The 13,052-nt window shown below is 43.3% G+C and overlaps 1 protein-coding gene across 2 annotated transcripts in view; it reads right to left on the bottom strand.

Annotated features, from left to right (window-relative positions):
• Nucleotides 1-12,333, bottom strand: part of rtn3 (reticulon 3) — a 37,012-nt gene extending 24,679 nt beyond the window's left edge. The window contains exons 1-2 of one of the 2 annotated variants that reach the window (XM_064940699.1): nt 12,059-12,333; nt 4,451-4,498 (exon numbers count right to left, since the gene is read on the bottom strand). In XM_064940699.1, coding sequence (XP_064796771.1) covers nt 4,451-4,498; nt 12,059-12,155 — 145 coding nt within the window. In that variant the 5' untranslated portion in view covers nt 12,156-12,333. The remainder of the gene's footprint in view (nt 1-4,450; nt 4,499-12,058) is intronic. The other variant, XM_064940701.1, reaches the window with a different exon arrangement.
• Between the last annotated feature and the right edge of the window lie 719 nt (nt 12,334-13,052).

The raw sequence follows: 13,052 nt of genomic DNA, 5'->3' as shown, positions 1-13,052 counted from the left end.
AACCCACAGCACCGTGGCCTGTCAGTATGACCCTGTAGCTAACCTAAACCCACAGCACCGTGGCCTGTCAGCACCAGCACCATGGCCTGTCAGTAAACCCAGAGCATCATGGCCTGTCAGCATGACCCTGTAGCTAACCTAAACCCACAGCACCGTGGCCTGTCAGTATGACCCTGTAGCTAACCTAAACCCAGAGCACCGTGGTCTGTCAGCATGACCCTGTAGCTAACCTAAACCCAGAGCATCATGGCCTGTCAGCATGACCCTGTAGCTAACCTAAACCCACAGCACCGTGGCCTGTCAGTATGACCCTGTAGCTAACCTAAACCCAGAGCACCGTGGTCTGTCAGCATGACCCTGTAGCTAACCTAAACCTACAGCATCGTGGCCTGTCAGCATGACCCTGTAGCTAACCTAGACCCACAGCACCGTGGCCTGTCAGCATGACCCTGTAGCTAACCTAGACCCACAGCACCGTGGCCTGTCAGCATGACCCTGTAGCTAACCTAAACCCACAGCATCGTGGCCTGTCAGCATCGTGGCCTGTCAGCATGACCCTGTAGCTAACCTAGACCCACAGCACTGTGGCCTGTCAGCATGACCCTGTAGCTAACCTAGACCCACAGCACCGTGGCCTGTCAGCATGACCCTGTAGCTAACCTAAACCCACAGCATCGTGGCCTGTCAGCATCGTGGCCTGTCAGCATGACCCTGTAGCTAACCTAGACCCAGAGCATCGTGACCTGTCAGCATGACCCTGTAGCTAACCTCAACCCACAGCACCGTGGCCTGTCAGCATGACCCTGTAGCGAACCTACACCCACAGCATCGTGGCCTGTCAGTATGACCCTGTAGCTAACCTAGACCCAGAGCACCGTGGTCTGTCAGTATGACCCTGTAGCTAACCTCAACCCACAGCACCGTGGCCTGTCAGCATGACCCTGTAGCGAACCTACACCCACAGCACCGTGGCCTGTCAGTATGACCCTGTAGCTAACCTAAACCCACAGCACCGTGGCCTGTCAGCATGACCCTGTAGCTAACCTCAACCCAGAGCACCGTGGCCTGTCAGTATGACCCTGTAGCTAACCTAAACCCACAGCACCGTGGCCTGTCAGCATGACCCTGTAGCTAACCTAAACCCACAGCACCGTGGCCTGTCAGCATGACCCTGTAGCTAACCTAAACCCACAGCACCGTGGCCTGTCAGTATGACCCTGTAGCTAACCTCAACCCAGAGCACCATGGCCTGTCAGTATGACCCTGTAGCTAACCTAAACCCACAGCACCGTGGCCTGTCAGCATGACCCTGTAGCTAACCTAAACCCAGAGCACCATGGCCTGTCAGTATGACCCTGTAGCTAACCTAAACCCACAGCACCGTGGCCTGTCAGCATGACCCTGTAGCTAACCTCAACCCAGAGCACCGTGGTCTGTCAGCATGACCCTGTAGCTAACCTAAACCCACAGCACCGTGGCCTGTCAGCATGACCCTGTAGCGAACCTACACCCACAGCATCGTGGCCTGTCAGCATGACCCTGTAGCTAACCTAAACCCAGAGCACCATGGTCTGTCAGTATGACCCTGTAGCTAACCTAAACCCAGAGCATCATGGCCTGTCAGCATGACCCTGTAGCTAACCTAAACCCAGAGCACCATGGCCTGTCAGCATGACCCTGTAGCTAACCTAAACCCAGAGCATCATGGCCTGTCAGCATGACCCTGTAGCTAACCTAAACCCAGAGCATCATGGCCTGTCAGCATGACCCTGTAGCTAACCTAAACCCAGAGCACCATGGCCTGTCAGCATGACCCTGTAGCTAACCTAAACCCACAGCACCGTGGACATGTTGTTTATCGGTACACAACTCAAGGGTGGGTTGTCTTGGTCTGGACCTTCCCTTCCCATTGAGGTCCATTATGCATTGTTCAAACTAGGCCACATACACGAATGGACTTTCCATGTAGCCGAAAACAATGTAGCATTTTGGCTCGACGCAAGTAAACAAAATGACAAAACAGCTACCGCACCGTGAACAGGAATCAGAGCCACTGGCAACAGGCAGCCGACACTCCCTGATTGGAATCACAAATAACACGACCCAAAAACATAACTGTCAAACAGTTTTGTAGTACTCATTCAACCTCTGATGAGAACATCACTTCCCGGGGATACAGAGGTTATTATATTACGTAATCTACTCCCCACAGTTATTAGAGTTACAGAGGTTATTATATTACGTAATCTACTCCCCACAGTTATTAGGGTTACAGAGGTTATTATATTACGTAATCTACTCCCCACAGTTATTAGAGTTGAGTACTAAAGTGTGTGGGATTCAAAAAAACACAAAAAAAAAAACAAAAAAGACACTCGTGACTAAACCCCGTTTTAAATGGACTATTGAACATGGTCCAACAAACATCTCACATCCCAAAATATGTCTAGCAGGAAGACTCAAAAAGGGACGCATTTCTTCAAGATGAGAAAGTGTAAATCAGCTCAATCATTTTGGCACTATGCGGATGAGTCAAATATCAAGTAAACTAAGACACAGCCTTCCAGTAGGGATCACAGCTTAGCTAAATCAAGAAAAGGTTTGCCTCTAGACAAGAAAAAGCTAGACATCTTTTTAAAAAAGGACGAGAACTGCATATTAAGTATACACTTGAAGGTTTGAGGATATTGCGTGTTTAAGTCACATTCCACTTGTGCATCGAGTCCCGAGCTGGTAAGCCTACAAACTGTTATTGTTAAATTATACTAGTACTACTATTCACAAAAGCATGAACACAGTGAAATATTTTTGCTGCAGAGAAAAGGAATCACTGTATGATGAGGGATCAAATTCCATTGGGAACAGCAGTGTCATTCCCAATTAGTGATGATGGAATAGCTCCTAGGCCCATCTCCCTCACTGTGTGATTAGCTGACTGTTTTTGACTTAATATCTCAGCACTACATAGGACAGATTCAGTTTCTGGACAGCTAGTCTGGCTTCAGTTTAATACTCTTGCTATACTGTCCAAGTCTACACATTGTAGGCTACTTGTATAAAACACTAACGAAATTGTGTTCCAGAAAACAAACAAAGCAACAAAAAAAAAAAAGCTACATCAAGAAAACAAAATACATACACATTACGATCGTCAATTAAAATAAAAACTACATTTTGGCTCCAGCAATGGTGACATGCAAAAAGCTTAAGAAGATATAAGCGGAGGTAGAGGAGCAGAGCGCATCCAGGGTGGAGGGCTCCAAACCCAGCCTTAAGAGGGCATAGAGCAGCAAGTGGAGTGGATCCCTCCCCAGTGCCCTTCATCCTCCAGTGCCAGTGAAGGGGCTGGGAGGCTCTTCGAGATGGGGCATAAGGCCTGGATGAAGGGGCCATCTATCCAAGGACAGCTAGGGCCCCTCTGGGACAACCAACCGGAGACATTTTTAGAGATTTTCCTCATTGTGAACTTGAACTTCTCTCAGCTTTCTTAAAATAAGGTGGCAATCTTGGGATTATCTTGGACCTACAGTGCCGTTGACCTAAATAATGTGACAGAGTGGAGCAGGCAGTAAAGACTGGAAATAGATCCACTTGCTGCCATTTGTAAGTCTTGTCAGTTTTCTGAGAGTGTTCACTCAACTAATTCCAAACATGTACTATTCCTCATCACTGTGCTGCTAGTTTGATATGCCTCCTTGATGCCAATTTACTCCATCAATTTCAACCTATTCCACTGGGAAGTCAGTGCATTCCATTGGGAATCAATCTACTGGATCACGACACCATCAATAGATGGCTTGATCCATTACTGTACATCTCAATTAGCTCTGTGGATTAATCAATTCATCACGTGTCAGGCTGTGTGTTTTGCATATATGCTGTATCCAGTATGGTACATAACATGCATGCCTGAAGACATCTTCACTTAAAAAAACAGGCTTTAAACCTGAACTCTGTGCAAACTTCCCTTAAATAAAACACGTGATTCTCCCTTGCCATGCACCATGTGCGTCAGTCAGGGGCGTCGGGGTTGGGCCTGTTGCTGCTCGTAATTGAACAGATCTGGCCTCCAGTTGGGGAGAGGGGGGGTTGAAAATTCCAAGTCAGACACTGTTGAAAGAGGGAGGAGCCTCGCTGCCCTGCTAAATTGCAATTAGTGCAGGCGGCAGGCGGTCAGCAACATAGGAAACAGATGGGATACAGTTACAGGGCTTCTAGGGGTGGGTTCTGTTGACTGTTGAAAATTGCGTAGTGGGGGGTGGAATTAAATGTTGTTTCCGGGCCTCTAGTATGAAGTTCTTGGTCTGGACTAGAGTAGGAGAAGGGCACGAGAGAGGAATGTAAGGCATTTCAGCGGCAGCCGAGCAACAGAGAATGACAGGGAAAGAGAGCGTGAAGGTTGTGAGAGGGAGGATAGCAGACGAGCAGTGTAACAGAACCATACACTTGCCTTCAGGAGACTGAATGAGAGATACAGGCGAAGAGGAAAGAAAGGAATCTGAAAAAATAAAAAAGGACAGAAGAATGAACATCCTACAGTGGCAGAAAATCCCTCCCATCCCCATAACAACCATTTTATACATTAACGTCAACTGGATGCCTGGTGGGACTCCCACTAATCCGAGCTATCAACTATACAATACTGTATGCTTTACAACGTGGACTGTGTCAGAAGCTACGGTAAAATAACTACTAACATGCAAGCCCCATGCAACTGGTAGTGTCTATCAGTTTACTACCAATAAAACAACTATGATCAACTTAATCCATGCACTTAACATTTCCTATGCAAGCAAAGACAATAACAAATATGACAAACGCAAATACTTCTTCACGACGCACAAATAACGATGCTTCCAACAACGTCACACTACTCATAACATTGTATGGTACTTTCCATGTCATTTTTATGCAATTTGTACATATTTCTCCTATGGTTTACGATACCCGTTGCCAATCAGACACCCACATTGCACTCGCTTGATGGTAAGTCATCATGTAACCTAAGTGATCACAAGCACAGTTTTTGTAGAGCAATAGTCCCATCTAACAGCATCACTATCGAAGGAGGAACAAGGTCTTTCCTTTCCCTTCCTTACACATTGAACAGCTGGGGAGCACCAGAGGAGAATTTCTTCAGCGGTGAGTGAGAGGGCAACAACAATGTATATAAACCCTGGACTACTGATGCCATGTATTGGCCATTGAGAGGCTTTGAAGCCACCAGTCAGCCATATGACACTCCCTAGTAGGAGCAGTCCTCCATAGGAATGAAAGGGATTATACAGTAGTTTAATTAAATGGATTCAAGGACAAAATTACATGTATTTAAGTATTTGTTTTAGTGCAGACAGTGACATTAGTAATCGCTAAAGATTTCCTTAATGTACAATCTTTGTATTTTCATTTAGCTCACATACTTTGAAATTGTATGTATTAAGGTGTCTAATATATTAAGTGGGGCAAAAATAAATGTAGACATTAATACATTTTACAACGGCAGGAGTACCAAGATGGAGGAACAGTGGCTTCAACACAGAGCCACCTATCAGTCATCTAGTGTATACATGCAGCCACTACAGAAGTTTACATACACCTTAGCCAGTTTCACAATTCCTGACATTTAAGCCGAGTAAAAACTCCCCGTCTTAGGATCACCACTTTATTTTAAGAATGTGAAATGTCAGAATAGTAGTAGAGAGAATTATTTATTTGAGCTTTTATTTATTTATTTCATCACATTCCCAGTGGGTCAGAAGTTTACATACACTCAATTAGTATTTGGTAGCATTGCCTTTAAATTGTTTAACTTGGGTCAAATGTTTTGGGTAGCCTTCCACAAGGGTCCTACAATAAGTTGGGTGAATGTTGGCCCATTCCTCCTGACAGAGCTGGTGTAACGGAGTCACGTTTGTCGGCCTCCTTGCTCACACACTTTCAGTTCTATCCACAAATGCTTTATAGGATTGAGGTCAGGGCTTTGTGATGGCCACTCCAATACCTTGGCTTTGTTGTCGTTAAGCCATTTTGCCACAACTTTGGAAGTATGCTTGGGGTCATTGTTCATTTGGAAGATCCATTTGCGACCAAGCTTTTAACTTCCTGACTGATGTCTTGCTTAAATATATCCACAGAATTTCTCCTCATGCCGCCATCTATTTTGTGAAGTGCACCAGTCCCTCCTGCAGCAAAGCACCCCCACAACATGATGCTGCCACCCACGTGCTTCATGGGTGGGATGGTGTTCCTCGGCTTGCAAGCATCCCCCCTTTTCCTCCAAACATAACGATGTTCAGTACAGCCAAACAGTTCTATTTTTGTTTCATCAGACCAGAGGACATTTCTCCAAAAAGTACAATTTTTGTCCACACGCGCAGTTGCAAACCGTAGCCTGGCTTTTTTAATGGCGGTTTTGGAGCAGTGGCTTCTTCCGTGCTGAGCGGCCTTTCAGGTTATGTTGATATAGGACTCGGTTTACTGTGGATATAGATACGTTTGTACCTGTTCCCTCCAGAATCTTCAAAGGGTCTTTTGCTGTTGTTCTGGGATTGATTTGCACTTTTCACACCAAAGTACATTCATCTCTAGGAGAGAGAACGCGTCTCCTTCCTGAGCGATATGACGGCTGCATGGTCCCATGGTGTTAATACTTGGGTACTGTTGTTTGTAGAGATGAACGTGGTACCTTCAGGCGTTTGGAAATTGCTCCCAAGGATGAACCAGACTTGTGGAGGTCTACAATTGTTTTTCTGAGGTCTTGGTTGATTTCTTTTGATTTTTCCATGATGTCAAGCAAAGAGGCACTGAGTTTCAAGGTAGGCCTTGAAATACATCCACAGGTACACCTCCAATTGACTCAAATGATGTAAATTAGCTTATCAGAAGCTTCTAAAGCCATGACATCATTTTCTGGAATTTTCCAACCTGTTTAAAGGCACAGTCAACGTAAATTCCGACTTCAACTGTATAATCTTGTCTTGCCCATTCACCATCTGAATAGCACACAAACATAATCCATTTCTCAAGGCTTAACATTCCTTCTTTAACCCGTCTCCTTCCCTTCATCTACACCGATTTAAGTGGATTTAACAAGTGACATCAATAAGGGATCATAGCTTTCACCTGGATTTACCTAGTCTATGTCATGGAAAGAGCAGGTGCTCCTAATGCTTTGTAGACTCAGTATATGCGTGTATGACCTATGGTAAAGTTCATGAGCCGGTTCATCAATAAGAGTCATCGTCGCCTCAAAACGAGTCACGTAGGAGACTGGCTGATCAGGTCGACGAGCCCTTGCTATGTAACATGCCTCTTTAAGACTCGCCCAGACTCTTAATCTACCTATGCCACACCTGCAATAAGAAAATTAGTCAACGTTCTGCTTCTTTCGCTGACAATTCCAAATAGCCTGAAACCATTGGTGGTAGCATGCAAGTACATGAACCATTTCAGATGGAAAACGTATCCACAGTGTCCATAAAAACAACCTCTAGAGAGTCACTTATCTAAGAAGATCTATGCAAGAGAACCACTCCCTTTCAGCAGACTGACAAAGATGAAAAATGTGTATTTTTAACAGACTTTAACCATTCCTCTAGTTAAGGTTGTCTATGACAAGGGTTAAACATGGCTTCATATAGCTCGTGTTTGCAACACTTCCAGCCTTGATACAACATTCTCATGACCGGCAGACATGAGTAGGAAGTGAACCTGCTCTGGTACAATGCCACCCTATTCTCTACTACTGGATCTGGATGTAGGCTCCTCTATTGGGGAGTGAGGGCCTAACTTTGCATTCCCAGTCCTACCAGCCATTTCTGTCCCATCCCGAGGAAAGTCAAGTCACTCAAACCCCCCGGGGGGCATGAGGGGGCAGTTTGCTGCCTCAGCCCGATTTACTGACCTTAGACTATATAGTCTGCCAGAACAGAGCGCCAGCCAGAGAGGGAGAGAAAATAAGAAGCAGGTAGGAGAGGGAGCCAAAAGTACCCCATGTTCTCACAAATTACAGCCATGGTCTTATCTGCAGGCTCCTCATTGCACTGGCCTAGATTCTGGATCATTCCTCAGCCTGTATTCGTTTCACTGCATCTTAACAGTCAAGCTAAAACCAGCCGAATGTTAATTCCCACTCTGCAAAATGCAGCATTTCAAATAATAACATTTCTAGTCTAAAGTAATCCTTAGTGACTACTGTATATTTCGTGTAGCTTGAACTAGCACACATCTTTCAAACTAAAAACATTAATTTCTTGCAATTTGCTGACCTCGACCGTCGTTCTAACTGAAAACGGGTGGAAATCCCCATCAAAATGCCCATAGCCTATGAAAACAGAGACCCCCGGATTTTAGCACTGATAACACAGTAAAATTACAATATTGCGGAGTTTGAATAATGCATCTCCAGTCCAGGAGTTGCTTTGGTTTTTTCAGGCAATATTTTAACTTCCTATTCAAACAGATGCAGAAAGAAAATAGCACTGATTCAAAACACTGACAACTGGAACAGCATTTCGGAGATAATCAGAAATCATTGTAACAAATTATCCTGTACAGTCCCAACAAAATAGTAGACCCATGCCACCTTAGATAAATGGTTCCACTGACGGAGCTTGCACAATCACCTCGGAGAAGCGGCATCCAAAAGAACAGGGGGTGCTTTTCATGAACTAAATAACCCTGACAATCAACTGGCTCAATGCACTTTTAGATGCGAGACATCTTAGGTTGATCTCTATGGTCACTTCCTTAGTGTTGTCACTCAAGTGTGTTGAGAATGAAGTAGGCATAAAAGAGACTGGCCAACACCGGCCTCAGGTGGCAAGAAAGGCCAAGTGTACAAAGTGGTCATCAAGGCAAAGGGTGGCTACTTTAAAGAATCTCAAATATTTTGATTAGTTTAACACATTGGTCACTACATGATTCCATGTGCTATTTTAATAGTCTTGATGTCTTCACTATTATTCTACAAAGTAGAAAATAAAGAAAAACCCTGGAATGAGTAGGTGTCCAAACGTTTGACTGGTACTGTAAGTCCATTTGGTTTCCTCCAGACTGGGTGCTACATTAACTTGGCCACGGGACATTGATACTGTACGACAGTAGCACCAAGGTTCCAACGAGGACTTGTGTGTCATCATTAAATCATACAGCCGAGTTAAGGGGGGGATAAATAGACAAGGCAGTTGCAGGCATCTATCTGGTATGTGTGACCAAGGACAAATGAAAGAATGGTAGACAGACAACTGACAATGTAGCATGGACTACAGAAAAATGCCAAGGCAATCCCAATATCTTGGAGATTCGTTTTTTTTAAACATTTAAATTGACACTTTGAAAAACAGTGAAAAAGTTATCACTGGCCTAGCGTGTCAAACACACCGACAGTCATTGCGCAAAATAGTACGCAGCATCATCTGAATACGTATGCAACTAAAGTTCAACATTCACCTTCTGCTACCATTTCTGTCAAGCCGTCTACGCATACAGTTTGACGCATACGTTCGAGACGTCCAACATATGTACCACACAGAACGCACTGCAACGCAATGCCGTAAGGCAAACACAGCCTTTGATTGGAAATTAACGTAATCCTGGTGTACCAAAATGCAACGACGCGGTCGGTTTGAGCGAAGCGTAAATACTACTCACCTTTGAAAAAATTACCAGTTCTTAAATGCCTTTGTGACACACCCACTTGAGGCAATATAACTGGTATTCAGCCTTGAACAGATTACAAAAGCATTCCCCGTTGGCAATATGAGCTGGGTCCCTTTTTGGCATGCCTTTGAAATTATATACAGTAAACTACATTTAAAAAATGGTTAGTTGCTTACTTTACCATATGTTAACGTAAGCCTGTAACACACAACCTGTAGGTCAACCAATAAAGTAATGATTTTCAATTTAAGAACAGTTTGTACATTGATCATCTGATTAGGCTACTTTAGCGTAACATTATTTTTTTATATTTAAAAAAAATTAAATACAATATGCATGCAGTGAAGCCGCTCATCAACTACGTAACATTGCTCATCGAACAGCCTCCCACCCAGAGCGATACAGAAGCAACCAGAGTCAACGCTCTGCTCAAGATCTCCCCCTCAGTTCCCAAAGAGCTGCCCCTCAACCATCCAAGACCTCCCCCACAGTCCCCCCGAAGAAAAAATAATAATTTCCCACCCAATGCACCAACAAATTGAACAAAAAAGAGAAACAGATTAAAGACAATGGAAAACAATGACAAAAACCATAACAGCAAGGCCAACTGAATATGTTGAGTGCATGTATGGCAGTGTAATTTTTTTTTTACTATCAGTGCCCCATAAGTATTTGCCAATATTGCATAATATACAGGAAGTTATTGCCTAATACACAAATGTACTCCCAACAGAGGCTTGTTTCAAGTTTAATTAGTGAGACATGGTTTGCTGAATAGATGGATTAAACTATTTGAAATGCCCTTCCCTAATGGACAATAAACTGTCAGTTTGAAGACTGTTGCAAAGACAACAGTGTACTTTCCTCCCCCCAATCATATAGCTTACAGGACACATGCAGCCAAAGACAAAATAGAAACAAAACATAGAATCAATGCATCATAGCAAACAAATTTAGAGGGATTGGACTTTGAAGCACTAATATTCTTGCATGGCTTTGTTGACCAATGTGGAAGTGATTTGGCAACAGAAAAAAACAGCAGGCCTTTAAGAGGTCCTCCCTTAAATTTGCAGTTGCCCAATAACAATCAACAATGTATATAAACCCTGGATTGTTGATGCCATCCATGTATTGATGTGAGGCAGGTAGTCTTGTGGTTAGAGTGTTGGACCCCGAGCTGACAAAGTAAAAATCTGGTGTCCAGCCCCTGAACAAGGCAGTTAACCCGCTGTTCCTAGGCCATCGTTGAAAATAAGAATTTGTTCTTAACTGACTTCCCTAGCTAAATAAAGGGGGAAAAAATGTAATTGAGAAGCTTTGAAACCACCAGTAGGTAATATGGGAACTCCCCAGTAGGACTGGAATTCTACAGTATTTCATTTACATGTTTCAAGGACAAAATTACATGCATGTGTTTGTTTTTTTGTAGTCGAGACATTAATCTCTAAAACATATACTTTAAGGGGGAAAAAAATTGTTAACCTCACAATTGAAAAGGTATGCAGTATGGTGTCTAATAGAATAAATGTGGCAAAAACGAATGTAGAAATTAATACATTAATATATAGCTTTCTGGATGTCACAAGGTGAATTCACCAATTTGTAAGTCGCTCTGGATAAGAGCGTCTGCCAAATGACTTAAATGTAAATGTAATGCTTTCTATACCCGATTTTTTTTTTCAATGGGTGAGTGCCAAGATAGAGGAACGGTGACTTCAAAACAGCGCCCCCTATCAGTCAACTAGTGTATATACAAATCATTGGGAACAATGAATCTGCAGTGCAGATCACAGTCCCTGCAACATGTAGCCATTTCACCGTGGCCCAAATATAGAATAAAATGTGGCATTGCGTTCGGTTTCCTTGTCTGGTTAATACAAAGTTCGGGATTGCAGAGGTTGAGAGAACTTTGGCAAAGCAAGTAGACTAGTTTGGTGTGCCATCAAATAGTGGTGCGCGTTTCTCGAACCAACGGCGGGTAGGTGGTAACCGTGTTCTAAAACAATTTCTCGTCAGTGGAGTATCGTTCGATCCCATAGAGGGCGGTGGGTGTTTGTTGGTCAAGTAGGACGTCTAATATTAGGATATTTAGCACCCTTTGACGCCCACAATAATGCAAAATCATCAGTTCACAAGGTATGGACTACTTGTTAAACAACTTGACTATGTCAAGTGCTTACAGAGACAAGGACACTATACTGGTTAACCTTCCCAACGAACAAATAAGTGTAGAGCTAAGCATTTTAAATTTACCTGCCTTTCACGGTCCTAAAACATTGTTTTTTGACGGTCTTACATTAGAGCAACGGGCTACTTTATTTCAAAGCACCTGTGTTACTTAACGTTTAAACAGCATTTCTATGTTGACTATTGCAACATAGAATGACATCCGTCTTACCCGACATTTTTGAGTCTTTGGCCGCAACAGAGTTCTGTCCATCGGCAAGCCCCTGCGACGATGATATCTGGGCGGACTGGGTCATTGAATCTGCCATTTTCCTGTAATTTCACAATATTCTGCACAGTAAAGGTGAGAATAAATGTTGTTATTGCTGTCCTTAAATGAACCTTTTCTTCCGACTTTCCTCCTATTCCCAAAGAGCTGGGTGCAAGTGTCACCGAGCCTGTGCACCTTCACGCGCACGTACTGAAGCGCCGTGAGTGTGCAGGACCGAAAGAGCGAAACAAGGCGGACATTTGACGTTAGCTCATTTAAAGGGCTATACCCAACATTTTCCCATTCTGTTTATAAATGTATAGCCTGTTTTTGGCAAAATACCTACCACATTTTATTATGCAAACATGACCCTATGTTTTCTAATTTGATAATGTAAATTGGCCTTATAAAGTGCTTAGGCTATAAAACAAAAAGCAAAGCCAAGTGTAGGCCTATTCACATAGATGGGCACTATTTCTGTTACATATATTGGAAATATGTATACAGAACAAAAATGTAAAGCAAAATGGAATCATTTCATCGATTTTTACTGTTACAGTTCATATGAGGAAATCAGTCAATTGAAATAAATTCATTAGGCCCTAATCTATGGATTTCACATGACTGGGAATACAGATATGCATCTATTGGTCACAGATACCTTAAAACAAAATGGGCCTCACAATGGGCCCAATGGATCTCGTCACAGTATTTTTGTGCATTCAAATTGACATCGATAAAATGCAATTGGTGCGGCAGGTAGCCTAGTGGTTAGCGCATTGGACTCGTAACCAGAAGGTTGGAAGATCTTGTTTCCGAGCTGACAAGGTAGAAATCTGTCGTTCTGTCCCTGAACAAGGCAGTTAACCCACTGTTCCTAGGCCGTCATTGAAAATAATAATTTGTTTATAACTGACTTGCCTAGTTAAATAAAGGTCCAATAACTGGTGTTAAT

Source organism: Oncorhynchus masou, chromosome 27, assembly GCF_036934945.1.
Source record: "Oncorhynchus masou masou isolate Uvic2021 chromosome 27, UVic_Omas_1.1, whole genome shotgun sequence".
Taxonomy (NCBI): Eukaryota; Metazoa; Chordata; class Actinopteri; order Salmoniformes; family Salmonidae; genus Oncorhynchus; species Oncorhynchus masou.
Note: the sequence above shows the minus strand (reverse complement) of the source record. Positions and strands in the feature narration are given on the sequence as shown.